The 16118-nt window shown below is 48.3% G+C and overlaps 1 protein-coding gene across 6 annotated transcripts in view; it reads right to left on the bottom strand.

Annotated features, from left to right (window-relative positions):
- The window catches only part of LRP4 (LDL receptor related protein 4), a 460938-nt gene that overhangs the window by 55443 nt on the left and 389377 nt on the right, over positions 1–16118 (bottom strand). For all 6 annotated transcript variants that reach the window (XM_069221680.1, XM_069221681.1, XM_069221682.1 and 3 more), the window contains exons 27-30: positions 15706–15931; positions 3700–4003; positions 781–999; positions 425–559 (exon numbers count right to left, since the gene is read on the bottom strand). In XM_069221680.1, coding sequence (XP_069077781.1) covers positions 425–559; positions 781–999; positions 3700–4003; positions 15706–15931 — 884 coding nt within the window. The remainder of the gene's footprint in view (positions 1–424; positions 560–780; positions 1000–3699; positions 4004–15705; positions 15932–16118) is intronic.

The raw sequence follows: 16118 nt of genomic DNA, 5'->3' as shown, positions 1-16118 counted from the left end.
AAAAAAGACTTCTTCGAAGAAAAACAACTTGTAATACTCCGAGCCCAACACCAGGCAGCGGACTGTGCCACACATGTGTATCTGCAGCAACATATGCCATCGAACACAAAAAATCCCAGAGTGCATCCATTGGCCTGGCACCTGGGGATAATTCAGCATCGTCTGTATCTTTGGAAGATGCTAACGCTGAAGACACACACAGAAAACACCACATTTTCTAGTCTAAGGCCCGGGAGATGAAGCATGCAAGGGAGGTGTTTTCATGCCATCTCACAACGGTGGTGTAGCTAGAGTCTTCCAGGCAAAAGCATAAATGTCTACCTCATTCTCTGACATCTAATACAACCTGTCTCCATTTAGAAAGCTATTACATCCCGAATGACAGCAAAGACTTTAATCACCAGACTCTGGGGCCCGCACAAACCTGCGTGTGTCATAGTCCAGAGTCAAGCCATTGGGCCAACCAAGGTCCGTGTTGATGAGCACCTTGCGATCCGAGCCATCCAGATGAGCTCGCTCAATCTTTGCAATGTGCCCCCAGTCTGTCCAGAAGATGTACCTGTGGGATCACAAGGGGGGGTAAATAAGGCACAAGAATACCACAATGCACACCAATTTCACAACCATCCTGCAATAACACTGCCTGTTCCCCAAGTAAATGCTGCGGTCTGTCGTGATCTCTTCTGCACCCCATCACATGTACTTCTGTAACTCACTGTTGTCCACACTCCTTCGCAAGACAACCAGAAACACATTAACGTCTGAACCTGACAAACTCACCCCTTCCTCGGAAACACTGCAATGGCTCGAGGTTCATCCAAGCTATTATTAATGAGAACCTTCCGACTTGAACCATCCAGCCGTGCCACTTCGATGGTGTTGCGTCCAGTGTCAGTCCAGTAGAGGTTTCTGGCAACCCAGTCAACGGCCAACCCATCTGTAGTCTTCAGACCCTCTCCAATCACAGTCTCCATATTGCTGCCATTCAGGCTGGCACGCCTGGGAATGGGGTGGAAGAAAAAAATATGACAGACGTTTATTGGGACGTTGGCACAGAAGACAGCGTTCTTCGATGACTAGCTGCAGCATTTAGGTTACACAGGGTACCAGGTACTGGTGACGAGCAGAGAAAAATTAGGGGTCACTGATAGAAACCAAAACCGGCCTCAACACTTGTCTGGCATAACATCATGTCCTTTGCATACTTACTGTGAAACAGACTATAAAACCTCTTCGAATCAGAAATACGAGCATCGAAACATGTAGGAACCAGACTGGGTGAGTCTGGGGGGACATAAAGGGTCACCAGACTGCTGATGTACTTAAAAGTGCTTTCGAGGGGCATGGGATCCTCCTCTTCTCCTGCTCAAAAGCACCTTTGAGAGGCATGGGATTCTACTCTATGCCATTTACCATAAAGGAAGCAAGCTTCACGCGTACCTGAGACTGCAGACGTGTCAGAGACGCATGTATGCCCAAACAAGAAAGATCAGCTGATGGAATTGGGAGGAAGGTTTGGTGGAATCCATAGACGAAAAGGTTAATTACTTGTAATCCTGGGACTGCATTGTAGGCACGTTCATTGAAGTCATAAATACGAGGATAAATCAGCGCTGCACGCGTGGCCTGCAGAGCGCTTCTTTAAAATACGTACAAATCATTTCAAAGTTGATCTCATGGTGATGCAACTCCCTAGATTAGCCCAGCAGAGGCTCAATGTCTTTTTGAGGGAGAATAGAATGACTCTGAATACCGCTGAGCGGTAGTAGCTGGTTTTCCTCTAGTACCCTGTGCTCTGGGTTTACCTGGGAAAGGTTTGCTAACTGATAGCAAAGTCTGATAGATTAAACTATCCATCTAGCCACAGACTGCTTCGATCTGGCCACACTTTACTATATTGAGCCACAATTCACGAACGATTGAGATATCTTTCTCAAACCCTTTATTTTGTCTAGATAGAAACATAAAACCCTTCTAATGTTTGAAGAGTGCCGGTCACACCCTACAGTTGTTGAAGGATTAGGAAGAAACGTTGGAAGAGTTAATGTTTGATTAGTATGGAAATACAAATCTACTTGGGGGCAGCTGGGGGATGGGTTCTCATCACTACTCTGTTGGCTTTGAATACAGAGCACGGTTCTATCAGTGATAATGCTTGCAGGTTGCTTACTTTTCTAGCTGCTGTAATAATGTAGGAAGCTGGCTACCTCTGTAGCGCGCCACATTTAGGGGCAGATCAGGCAGATTGCCAGGCGACGTTTATTGGCTTACAGGTCTTAAATTAATAATCCCACATGCTCTCTCTGTGGCAGTGTGAGTATTGAGTTTAGGCTTATCAGAGAGTGGTGTTAAGCATTTGTTAAACACAGAGTCAATAAATGAGACACTCAACCAATTTACAAAAATAAAACAGATTTTTATATAATTTTAGACACTAAGATCTTCCAGATCAGGTAGGTACTTTTCGAGTTAGCCCTATTTAAAAATAGAGAAAATACAGCTGTCAGATTTGAGGCGTGAGCCTCACGCATGGTAATGTTATCCTATGGGGAAAACATATACTGATAGGGCCACTTACAAACGACTTACAGGACGGTTCTTCTGGACTTAAGGCAAGTAGGGACCAAAGTCCAAGAAAGCACCAACAGTTAGAGTTTACCTGCCCTGGTGCGTCTGAGTGGGGAGGTGCTTTCAGCAGTGGTAGCCTTGAACGCTACACACTGAAGTCAATTGGAAAAGTACCTGTAAGAAAAAGACTGCAAGTAGGGACTGCGGGACCAGTCCGGCAGACCCCAAAGGGGGGCTTGGCTCTTGAGGGTCTCAGAACCACAGAGGCACCGTCGGGTTCATTGGCTTGGAGGCTCGGTGCATAGGTGTTTAGTCTGGTGGGTCAGCAAGTTTTAGGCTCTCACGGTTCTTGAGGTATCTGCAGGAGAGGGAACAGACACACAGCAAGACGACTTCTGACATGGAGCTGGACTTTCTCAATGTCCCACGTCGTGCAGGTGAGTTTTGGCAGTGGTGATGTTTGAGCTGAACACAAACAAGCCTTTGTGGCCCTTTGGGAGGTGGGTAGAGAACCTTCACTGATTTTTAAAGAGACAGCACCCTTTTTCACTCTTGACAATAAAAACCTATCAGACTGCACTTTCCTTTTTCATATCTTTTCACCTTTCTCACCAAAATGTTCCAATGCAGAATTGAAACTGGTATTCAGAGCCATTGTATTCTCCCAGGAAAAGAAACTGAGTCTCTGCTAGTTGATCACATGGTGTTTCATCATCATGAAATGAGATGGACATTAACACCCGAGGGGACTTTGAAATGGATTGTGCCATAAAGAAGTGCTCTGGCGTCCAACCAGGCAGCGCAGAATTATTCTAGTGTTAGAGACTTTCAGTGAAGAGCCTACGATGCACAACTGCTATTCTCTTGCTCTACTCAGACTGCGAGGGTGGCCCTGCATTTGTTTCTTGAGCACAAAAGCCCAGGAAGGCTCAGAAGAGAAGACACAAGGTGGAGGGGATGCCAATGTGCTCATGAATCTCTGTGCCAGAGCCTGCAGGGCCTGCTGTCTGGGATGGTGTTGGCAGCTGAACTAACACAACTGATTTAACTGTGTTAAATGTGGTGACATTTGCACCAAATATGTTGAGAGAGTGACTGGAGGGGGAGGTGTGTGGAGGAGACACTCTGTACCTGATCACATCCAGGAAGACGTCCGTGTAGTAGATCTTCCCATCCACACTGTCGTAGTCCAGAGAGATGACATTGTTGAGCTCGGGCACAGGTACGTACACATCTGTGTGGTCACTTGTGTCCAGTGAGATCCTGCGTATGGAACCACGGCTGGAGAACAGCAGGTAGGACTCTGGAGCCGGATCGCATGTGCGCCCGTCCTCTTTCAGCTGGATCCCTGTGGGGCAGGTACAGGAGAAGCCGGTCGGACGAGGCAGGCAAAGGTGGGAGCAGCCGCCGTTCCTGTCTCCACACTTGTTGAATCCTTTGGAAAATTAAAGGAAAGAAATAAGGAGCTTGCAAGAAAATGATTCCCATAGCACCGAATATGTGGGTCCGATGGAAGAGGAGGAAAGGAGACAGCTATAGAAAGACACAAGGCATTCAGAAGGTAGACAGAAGTGGAAAGAGACCTGGGAGTCTTGAAGAAGAGAGGAGCAGAAAAGGCCATAGTGGCCACAGGAGAAAGCACGTCAAAGGAGGCGTGGTCGGTGGTGCCCAAGAGGAACAAAAATAATTACCAAAGACAAAAGGGAGCCATGTACAGTTTCAGGGGGAGCTTCCCATTTATAGGTAGCGTCGCACACTCCAAACAAAATTTGTACAGGTTCCCAAACACATAGCAAAAAACATGTACATGGGTCATAAATACTGCATAAACATACACGGAGGGAGACACGGATACATACATAGATGGATGATTGAGGGCTACTGTTCCATACACAGGCAAACTGCCAAGTGGTGGAAGAAAATAACAACAGTCGGCATTTATGAAATGTGCGATTTTACTCATTTTTTGCTTTGCTGCTTTCAGGAGACTGACTCTGTTGATGGTGAACAATACTCATGTAGAGCAGGTTTTATAGCACAAATCTCCATTTGATATTTACATACCACAAGTGTTCACCCAAGGGGGGACTTGGCTCTAAATGAAACATGGGTGGTAAAGAACACAATAGTACTAAAAAGGTTACAGAGAAACAACTAAATGTGGTTTATATATGGCACTTTACAGGAGGCAACGAACCAGAGCGAAGCTCCTAGGACAGAAATGGGGGAACTTGTCCTAGAAGGTACAACACCTGGAAGCGAGCAAAGGAGACCAAGTTGATCTGAGTTTTAATAGAAAGCTCTCCATCCAGCAAACGTCCTAAGGATTTTATCTTGGACACAGAGGTAATCAGAGCTTCTGAGGCCAAAGACCAGGGGATGGGTATTGTGCAAAAGCAATCTTTTCTTTCCAACTAACAGTAGATCTGTTTGGTTAGTGACTACAATTCATCTGATTGTGAATACCCCAAAGAACAATCAGTTCTAAGAGAAGGAGAGGGGGAGATTGGAGACTGTTTACCAGACGTATAATCAATTGGGTTTAGTCTGTGTAGGCTTTTGCTGAGCGTCCAAAGGATCTATATGGCTGGTCCACGAGTCTATCAAAGGTTAAATCGTGAAGACGGTGATGCACCCAGCGGACCCTGCAATGAATAGGACTGGTCTGTGTGTGACAGAGGGGCTGTGATAAGGATTGCGAGCGACAGTAGAGAAAGGAGAACACCGGTCAGCAACAGTGCCGCCAACTCAGACTTCCCAGGTATACTGCTGAGGAAGGAATGCTGCACGTATCAAACACAAAACCCCAGCTGCTAGGGATCCGTGAGGTTCAGCTCCGCAGCTTCACTACTCCTCTTTCAGTTCACTTACCTGGGACAGACATAGAATCTTATCTTAGAGTGGTGTGATGTCCATAATTCTGGTATTAAAGAGTTGGGCTTTGTGTGATACCTTCTTTTCCCTAGAGGGGGGAAATAGATTTGTTAAAGCACCTCACTAACCCTCTCTTCAGATTGTTTTCTGCCATAAGATTTAAAAAGCTCATGTGGATTCCGTGCACAGAAATGAACTCTAGGGAAAGCAGTTGATAATGAACCGAGAATGACTCCCAGACTGTAGTTCTCAAGCGGCTGTGACTAGTGTGATTCGTGTTTCTAGAGAGAGCAAAATGTGTGTATTTTTTCATCACAAAGCTTGAAAACACAAAAAGGGACACAGGGGGTTTTGTGTTGAGGCCGAGCTGTGAAGGGGGCTTGTTTGTCACGGAAGCTCAACCTGAGGTCGCCCCAGATTCAGAAGCTGAGCACTCAAACTGCAAGAGGACAAGCTTGCAGGTATTCCAGGATGCTCTGAATGAGACCCGTAAGAGGAGGAAGATTCTGCGCCTGGTGCAGTAGTGTGGTGGTGGCCAGGTGGCTGCCTGGCAAATACCCAATACTGGGACATTTCGTACTTAAGCCATTGTGGCACCCTTCTTTCAGCGGCCTTCACTCTAGGAGGAGCAGTTAAAAATCCTTTTTGCTTTACGATGGCAGGTTTCAATAACCTTGACTATCTACCTAGCTATGCTGCCTTTGGACATGAGATGTCCTTTCTGAACCTTTGCAAAGGACACAAAGAGCTAGTCCAATTTACCGAAAAGCTTGGTCCTGTCAACGTAGTACGTAAAAGGTCTTTTGACATCTATTGTGTGTGTGGAGTGTTGTCTCTGCAATGGAATCTGGAGCTCTATGGTTTGGTGAAGGTGAAAGGCACCTAGGATTAGTCCTACGGACAACCGTATCCTTGTGGACCTAGATGAAGGGCTTATATAGGGTGAGTACCTGCAGGTCCCTAAGGCGTCTAAGTGGTGTAATGGCCACCAGAAAGGCCACTTACCAGGAGAGGAACTGAAGGGGGCATGAATGCACATGTTCAAATGATGGTCCCTCGAGCCTGGTGTGGACAACACTGAGATTCCACAGGGGAGCAGGAGGTACTCGGGGTGTGACCCTCTTGAGACCCTGCATGTAGGCAAGACCTGCTTCCTGCAAGTGCAAGTGCAAAAGGAAGGCAATAATATCCTGGAAAGTAGGCCTTAGCAGGCCCAGGTTTTATGAAATGCAGTGGTGACCAAACGTTTTCCATTGTACTACTTAACAAGCTCATATTGTGGGCTGTCGGCCTTCCTTTAAGAGGGACATACATTTCTAAGGCAGGTTGAGGTACCCGATTACTAGTATTCCAGGTGCTAAATCGCAAGGTTGTTTTGTCTGCAATCTGATTCGACAACCTTGCATCTGTGTGAATAGTTCTGGCCTGAGCAGAAGCCTCTTGTAAGAGCTGAGGGACATCTCCAGCACAGTGGACTACCAGGTTTGTCTGGCCAAAGTTGGTGCTACTATGATGAGGGTTAGTGGTGTTTGTCCGAGTTTCCTCATCATTAAGGGAAGTAGTTCAAGAGGTGGAGAACCATAGGCAAATATCCCTGACCAATTCATCCATAGTGCACTGTCCAATGATAATTTGGCAGCAAAACTTGGGCATTTTGTGGAATCTGGGGTGGCAAACAAGTCTACCTGTGGGGTGCTTCTATGTTAGGACCTGGAGATGGGGTTCCCACTTGTGATCTTGCTGAAGGAAGCTGCAGAGAAGGTCAGCAATGTTGTCTGCCCATGCGCGATGCTATGCCAGGAGGTCAATGTTGTGACGGAGTGCCCAATGCCAAATCCCTAGGGCTATGTAGCCAGTTAGACCTCTATTTCTTTAACTTCTTGTACAAAAATGTTTTTACAACTCCTTGTGTTTCTCAGCCTTCTCTTGTTTTTGGCGCTCACTCCCTTCCTTTCGCTCTCTTCACTACCATATGTTCTTTCTTCCAGGCACCTGCTGTTTGCCTTTTTTATGAACGTAGCTATCCAGTGCACAGTGTATTCTCTCTGACCCTTAAAACATGTTGAGATTGGATTAAAACCTGACTGGCACATTTAACTTTCCTATTAGTCCATAACATGTGGCGCAGAGATTCACTCGTGGACTGCAGCATGGTGCCATCTACCACAGAGGCTGTAAAAACGTGGCTTCGGGCTTCCCTGTGCAGCTTCACGGCAGCAGCCTAACCTCTGCTCCCAGACCTGTCACAATTACCCTTTTCACAGGTAAGAAAACCAAATGTGAAATATGCACCTTGCTGCCCCAAGCTAGGGTACATAATTTTTAGGAGTGGGACACGTGTGACATTAGAAATGGCAAGCTCCCAAAGTGACTATGCCCAAAACAACACTTGTCACTGGTAAGAGTGTAGCTAACACATACAAAAAAGTGAAAAGTATAGATTATATACCTAAGTCTATACCTTTTCACCTGTATTGTCTAGAGGCTAATTTCACAGCCTTATTTTTACATTTAATAAAAATCGAATCTAATGGAGAATTAATATTTGTGTTAAATATATTGGAATAGTAACTTTAAGAAAGTTACCTTTATGCCCTGCGTGATGCAGCTGGAAGCTAATTTGCATTGGCTCTCCAGCACCTGCCCAGCCTGTACATTAATTAGGCGTGAAAGAGGTGAGAATATCAGAAACAATGGCCTAGAGGTGGGAGGTGTTTTCTTCCCCCTGCTCTGCCCCAGTGGAGAAAGGATTCCCCATCTCGTATTTTCAGAGTGAGGGGCCGTGTGGGATTGTTTGCAAATAAGAACTGCCTAAAAAAGTGGGTAGGTTGCCCTTAGGAACTTTTACCCCATTGGTTAGGGAGTGCCCATAATTCTTCCCCACATACTAACTGGTGCCAGGCATAAATGTGGCACCGAGGCACCTCCTCAAACCACTTACTGTTTCTGCGGAAGATCAGAAGAGGACTGGACCTGCTGTCCGTGATCTCAGAGGAGCCCTGAAGGACTGAACCTGCTCTCTCTTGTACGCAGGAAAAAGAATCAGACTCCTCTGGTCAGTTGACTGACGGCTTGTGTGGCTACAGGGACAAAACAAGCTGCAAGAGACCTTTTCCTGGAAATGCCAAGCGGTACAGCAGCAACTGGACCTGGCCTGGACTTTGCAGCTGGAATCTGCTGAACAATGGAGAGTGTTTAAGTGCCCTCCACTGAGGTCTTGGGGCCTTGAAAGTGTACTTCTGTGGTTGTTTGTGCACCAGAAGAAAGCTTGGAAACTTGGAAAACTCCATCTGTAACTGCGAGAAAGAGTATCTGGCAGGCAGGACATACTTTAACTTTCACTAGAATTTCACCTTATAACTTGTGCATCAAGACTGAAGTTAGTGAAAAAGAAGCGAGACAAGTGACACAAGTTAAAGAAGACTGCAGGACTTTCAAGAGAAAGTAGCCTGTCTGCCCACAGGGGTGCAGTCGCCTCATATTCTGGGTTGAGGGGAGAGTAGTAACCCTTACTCAGGTTAGACTTACGTGACCCATTCTCAACAAATCTACACTAGAAAATGGAGATCGCCGAGTTCAGAGAAGGAAAAACACAGGGAATGACGTAGACGAACGAGTTACTTACCTTCGGTAACGACTTTTCTGGTGGATACATTAGCTACCTGTGGATTCCTCACCTAATGAATACCCCCATTGCACCAGCACTCGACGGAAATCTTCTTCCTAGCTTCTGCACGTCGACGAGGACGTCACAGTTGCCTACGCGATGCCGTCTGACGTCATACAGGCAATAAGAGGTCCTCGCCGACGTGCCAACGTCAGTACCAACATTTTTTACGTGCCTGAGAATAATAGGCCATTGAGATGAAAGAACAATAGAAATATTTAATGATATTCCAAACAAACACATCATTCTGAGAAATCAGTCCTCTTTTTTTTTTTTTAAACAAATATATAATTATATGAATAATATATATATATAAATATGAACATATGTACAGAATATATACAAGTCCTCAAAACCAAGAGGAGCACACTCAAGAACTACTTGGTTAGACCAGACAGGCAACGGGGAGGCGGGTGGGACCGTGAGGAATCCACAGGTAGCTAATGTATCCACCAGAAAAGTCGTTACCGAAGGTAAGTAACTCGTTCTTCTGATGGATACAACTACCTGTGGATTCCTCACCTAATGAATAGAGTCCCAAAGCAGTACCGCACTCGGTGGTGGGTGCCTGAATGGTCAAACCAAGAAATCCTGCAGCACCGACCGTACAAAATGGCCATCCCTTCTGACCTCAGAGTCCAAGCAGTAATGCTTCGCAAAAGTATGAAGGGATGACCAAGTTGCGGCCTTGCAGATGTCGACCACAGGAACACCCCTAGCCAAGGCCGAAGAGGCCGACTTAGCTCTGGTGGAATGAGCTCTTATACCATCAGGGGGTTCCTTCTTTGCTAAAGAGTAACACATTTTAATGCAAAGAACAACCCACCTGGAGAGTGTTCTCTTGTGGACTGCCTTTCCTCTCCTCTTTCCCACGTATCCGATGAAAAGCTGATCCTCCAGCCTGAAATCCTTTGTTCTGTCTATATAAAAGCTTAGCGCCCTCTTTGGGTCCAAGCGGTGGAGGCTCTCTTCTTCCTTTGAAGGATGAGGCGGAGGATAAAATGTGGATAGAGTAATTGTCTGGGCCAAATGAAAGGGTGAAACAACCTTCGGAAGGAAAGCAGCCTTGGTCCTCAACACCACCTTATCCCCATAAAAAGATGTATAAGGGGGTTTTACAGATAGAGCCTGCAACTCACTCACTCTCCTTGCAGAGGTAATTGCAACCAGGAAAACCGTTTTAAGAACCAATAATCTTATGGGGCAAGAATGCATAGGCTCAAAAGGGGACCCCATTAGGAAAGTTAAAACCAAGGTCAAATCCCATTGAGGCATAACAAAAGGAGATGGAGGGAATTTATTGATAAGGCCCTTCAAGAATCTAAGCACTAATGGAGATTTAAACAAAGAAGGCTGGTCTGGAAGACAAATAAAGGCTGACAAGGCAGACAAGTAACCCTTAACAGTAGCTACTGCACAACCCCTCTGTGCTAAAGACAAAGCAAAAGATAAGACATCTGACAAATGAGCACGTAAGGGATCAATCTGCCTCTCTCCACACCAAACCACAAATTTAGACCACCTATTAGCGTAGATAGATTTAGTGGAGTGTCGCCTGGCTGCTAAGATAACATCCACTACATCAGGCGGGAGAGAAAAGGAACTCAGTTTGCCCCGTTCAATCTCCAGGCATGAAGGTGCAGGCTCTGGAGGTGGGGGTGTAAAACCTGCCCCTGCGACTGCGAGAGGAGATCTGCCCTGAGAGGGAGACGGAGTGGAGGGCACAGTGAGAGTTGGAGAAGATCCGAGTACCACACCTTCCTTGGCCAATCTGGAGCTATTAAGATGACTTGGGCCCGGTCCTGGCGAATTTTCCTCAACACTCGAGGAATCAAGGGTATGGGAGGAAACGCGTAAAGCAACTGGTTGCACCAGGTTATCTGAAACGCGTCCCCCAAAGCTCCTTGTACCGGATACTGGAGGCTGCAGAATAACGGGCAATGCGAGTTCTCCCGGGTGGCAAACAGATCTATCCAAGGAAACCCACACATCTGTAAGATTAGCCGGACTTGATCTGGATGGAGACGCCACTCGTGATCGGCCGAGAAATGGCGACTTAACTGTCCGCACGTACGTTCAAGACTCCGGTCAGATGATTTGCTACCAAGCAAATCTGATGGTCCTTTGCCCAGGACCATAGCCGAAGAGCTTCTCTGCAGAGACGGTATGACCCTACCCCTCCCTGTTTGTTTACATACCACATCGCGGTAGTGTTGTCCGTCAGGACCAGAACCGACTGACCGCAAAGGGATGGGAGGAAGGCCTTGAGAGCCAGACGTACAGTCCGTAACTCCAACAGATTGATATGAAACACCTGTTCCACTGGAGACCAAAGCCCCTTGATCTCCAGGTCCCCCAGATGAGCTCCCCACCCTAGAGTGGAAGCATCCGTTATTACTGTGGCCACAGGCGGAGCTTGCGAAAACGGCCTTCCTCGGGAAAGATTGCCATCCGCAATACACCATTTCAAATCCATGGCAGCATCTCTGGAGATTCTCACCGAGCCTCGAGATCCCCTTTGTGTTGAGACCACTGCCTTCGGAGGCACCACTGAAGAGCTCTCATGTGCCAGCGAGCATGCGTGACCAACAGTATGCAAGAAGCAAACAGACCGAGCAGACGTAGGACCTGGAGGACTGGAATGACCGCTCCACTTTGAAACTTTGGAACCAACGCCTGAATGTCCTGAACCCGCTGAGGCGGAGGAAAGGCTCGATTCAATGTTGTATCCAGTACTGCCCCTATGAACAGGAGGTGCTGAGAGGGCTCTAGGTGAGATTTGGGCACGTTCACCGAAAAGCCCAGGTCGAACAACAACTGGGTTGTCGACTGCAGGTGATGCAACACGAGCTCCGGAGACCTGGCTTTGATTAACCAGTCGTCTAGATAAGGAAATACTGCTATCCCCTTCCTTCTGAGCTCTGCCGCAACCACAGACATCACTTTTGTGAAGACTCGAGGTGCTGAAGTAAGACCAAACGGGAGGACCGCAAACTGATAGTGCTGCGACCCCACCACAAAACGGAGATACTTCCTGTGCGACTTGAGTATTGGGATATGAAAATAAGCATCCTGCAAGTCGACAGACACCATCCAATCTCCATTGTTCAGCGCCAAAAGCACCTGAGCTAGGGTCAGCATCTTGAACTTTTCCTGTTTGAGGAACCAATTCAAGATCCTTAGGTCCAGGATTGGTCTCAACCGACCATCCTTCTTGGGAATCAGGAAGTACCTTGAATAACAACCTTGACCCCTCTCCTGCTCTGGGACCAACTCCACTGCGCCCTTTGAAAGGAGGACTTGAACCTCCTGTTCTAACAACAGGAGGTGCTCTTCTGAACAATAAGATGGGCGGGCGGGATGGGGGGCGGAAACTCCCGAAAGGGAAGGGTATAGCCATTTCTCACAATGCTGGTAACCCAGGAGTTTGATGTAATGACCTCCCACTTGTGGAGAAAACTCAGTAACCTCCCCCCTACAGGAGTGGAGTGAGTGGGAATTGGTGGAAGCCTAAGGCTGCTTCCCCTGCTGCACCCCTCCAGAGGACGAGGAAGAGGCAGAGTGCTGCTGAGAGGCTCCTCTGGTACGGACCCTACCCCTCCCTCTGAAAGATCTATAGGAGAGAGCAGAGGTAGGCTGCTGGAATTTCCCTTGAAAGGAGGAGGAGGAACCACGACCAAATCCTCGAAACCTCCTAAAAAATCTGGAGGAAGCAGAAGAAGTGGCTTGCAAGCCCAGCGACTTGGCCGTGGCCCTACTCTCTTTGAACCTTTCTAAGGCTGAATCTGCCTTGGCACCAAAGAGCTTGTCCCCATCAAAAGGGAGGTCCAGCAGGGTCGACTGCACATCCGAAGAAAATCCTGAGTTATGAAGCCAAGCCTGCCTCCTCGTAACTACAGCAGTGCCCATTGCTCTAGCAACCGAGTCAGTTGTATCCAACCCAGATTGGATAACCTGAGTTGCAGCTGCCGGAGCGTCCGATACCAGGCTTAATAGCCCCTGAGGAACCTCCGTATGCGTTGATGCAATCTCGTCCATCAGGGCATAAATGTACCTTCCTAAAATACATGTAGCATTGGTGGACTTCAATGCCATGCTACATGAAGAGAACACCTTTTTGGATGCCATGTCCATCTTCTTGGAGTCTCTATCCGAGGGCACAGCTGGAAAAGACCCAGGAGCAGACCTTGCCGAGCAGGAAGCCTGGACCACCAAGCTTTCAGGTGTTGGATGCCTGGTAAGAAAACCTGGGTCAGCCGGTGCAACCCGATACCTCCTAGCCACAGATCTATTGACAGCTGAAGAAGACACCAGCTTCTTCCAGACTTCCATTATAGGGTCCAGTAGCGCTTCATTGAATGGCAAAAGTGGTTCTGCCGATGTAGAGGCAGGGTGCAACACCTCTGTCAACAAATTCTGCTTGGCTTCAGTCACCGGCAAAGGGAGATCCAGGAAACCAGCTGCCTTCCTGATAACAGAATGAAAAGTGGCCGCCTCTTCTGTGTACTCCCCAGGAGATGACAAGTCCCACTCGGGAGAGGTATCTAGACCACTAGTAGTGTCCAGTCCATGGAGACCCTCACGAGAGTCCTCAATCTCTCCTTCCTCCAGGTTTTTGTCTCTGGTACTCCTGCTCTTCAAGGAGGCGGAGAGCAAGCCTCCTCGAGTGCAGCCTCTCCTCTATTCTCGGCGTCGACATGGCGTCAGCGGACATCGAAGAATGACGCCGATCCTCGGATCCGTCCGACGCCGGGTCTATAGGCGCCATAGGCCTCTTCGGCACCGAACGAGGAACCGGATGGAGTGAAGACTGCCTCAGAGTCGTAGGTCTAGACGGCGTCACTGGCTGAAACATCGAAGCCGCCGAAGCTGTCGGAGCCGAAGTCTCAGGAGCCAACGGAGCCGATACCGGCGCCGAGCCCACGTTCCCCAGGGGGAGAAAGGGCATAAAGGGTGCAGGTCGAAGCGAAGCCGGAGCACCCATGTTGAAGGCCAAAGGGCCCGAAGGACCAGCCGGTCCACCACCTAGAGCCATCTGTTGGAAGATGGAAAACATCGCATTTAAAAATGCGGTACTATCAGATCCAGGGGCTGGGAAAGCCGGGTACTGGGGTGCCTGGTTCGAAGGCGACACTGACGCCGGTCTCGACGTCTGCAAAGACGGAGAAAACATCTGAGGCTGCGGAACCTCAAACACCGAAGGTGGTTGGCCCGATGACACGGGCGAAGTCGGTGAAGCTGGAGAAGGCAACGGCGTTGACGGCTGGGGAGTGACAGTGGGACTGACTTCCCAAGTCTTTCGACGTCGAGTTGATGGTGACCTCGACCAAGACCTCTCCCTACTCGACCGGTGCCGTGATTCTCGATGATGTCGGGAGTCCCGATGACGCCGATGAGACTTCAGTGGCGAGGATTTTCGATGACGCCTCTTTTCCTTCTTTTTCGACTTCGCCAGAAAAAGCTTGGCCTCGTGCTCTTTCAGGGCCTTAGGATTCATATGCTGACAAGAATCGCACTTGTCAACATCATGATCGGAACTAAGACACCACAAGCAATCAGAATGTGGGTCCGTTACCGACATTTTGCCCCCACACTCACGGCAGGGCTTGAATCCTGACTTTCTTTGCGACATTGTAATCTCAAAGAAAAAATATATCCAAAAAACACACTGTAACTGTCGAACAGTAACAATAGCTCCCTCGAAGATAACCGTTTCGAATGGCACGGAAAAAAGGGAACTGACGTCGGCACGTCGGCGAGGACCTCTTATTGCCTGTATGACGTCAGACGGCGTCGCGTAGGCAACTGTGACGTCCTCGTCGACGTGCAGAAGCTAGGAAGAAGATTTCCGTCGAGTGCTGGCGCAATGGGGGTATTCATTAGGTGAGGAATCCACAGGTAGTTGTATCCATCAGAAAAAACACAGCTCGAACCACAGGATATTTCAACCCAACAACTGGCTTTGCAATTGGTGTGCACTAGTATCCTTGGGATGTGAGTTGCAGATGGCGCTGCATATATATGAAACTGCGCAGTAGCCACGGACTGCACCAGGACGTAAAGAAAAGGCTTTCACACATGGCATTCTGGTCCGATACAGGCATATATTTCAGTCCATAAGCAAACATTTGTTTTTGAACGTTTCATAAAAATATTGTGCCTCAAACCCTCTAGACAGCAAGATGTGGTAAAGTTCTGAATCTGCAACAGATTTTAAGCTTCAAATAAGTATAAACCAAAATGTAGAAGTGCTGAGGTAGGAACAGAAGCAGCATACAAAGAGTAATGCATGCGAGGGCACTGCACAGGCTCTGCAAGGGCAGTACAGGAGTTCACACTGGGCATTGCAAGGGCAGTCCAGGTATGTACCAGTCACACTGGGCATTGCAAAGGCAGTAAAGGCATGTACCAGTCACACTGGGCACTGCAAGGGCAGACCAGGCATGTACCAGTCACACTGGGGGGTAAACGAGCAGTGAATGGATGCCTTGCTCCTCTGCAGCGGTGCACAGCCAGGGGCAGTGAACAGGGCCGTGGACAGGTGTGGCGCATGTGTAGTAACTGCTCACACATGAGGTGCATGGGCAGAGGCTCACCTGATGGTTTTCCCCGATCCACAGCTTGAATATCCATAAGTCCCGGTAGGTTGGAGCACACCACAATCATGTTGCCGCCTGTGCTCTTATCTGCCCTCTGGATGCTGCGAGTCTGCCAGTCGGTCCAGTAAATGTACGAATCGAGCAAGGTGAGGCCGTATGGGTGCTGGACAGGTGACACCAGAGTGTGGCGGTTGCCCCCGTTCAGGTCTGCAGTTTCAATGCGCTGTTACAGACATTACAAGAAATGAGGTTAGATGGGTCAGACAGGGCTAAACACTGGCCCCCCTCCCTCACTCATCTGCCTCTAGGACCCCGAAACATAACATGCCTCTCTCAAGTTCCTGCAGCACACACTCATCCCCCTCACTGGCCCTCCTCTTCAGCACCCACTCGGAGCACTCGTCTCAACC

The sequence above is a fragment of the Pleurodeles waltl genome, chromosome 3_1, assembly GCF_031143425.1.
Source record: "Pleurodeles waltl isolate 20211129_DDA chromosome 3_1, aPleWal1.hap1.20221129, whole genome shotgun sequence".
Classification (NCBI taxonomy): Eukaryota; Metazoa; Chordata; class Amphibia; order Caudata; family Salamandridae; genus Pleurodeles; species Pleurodeles waltl.
Note: the sequence above shows the minus strand (reverse complement) of the source record. Positions and strands in the feature narration are given on the sequence as shown.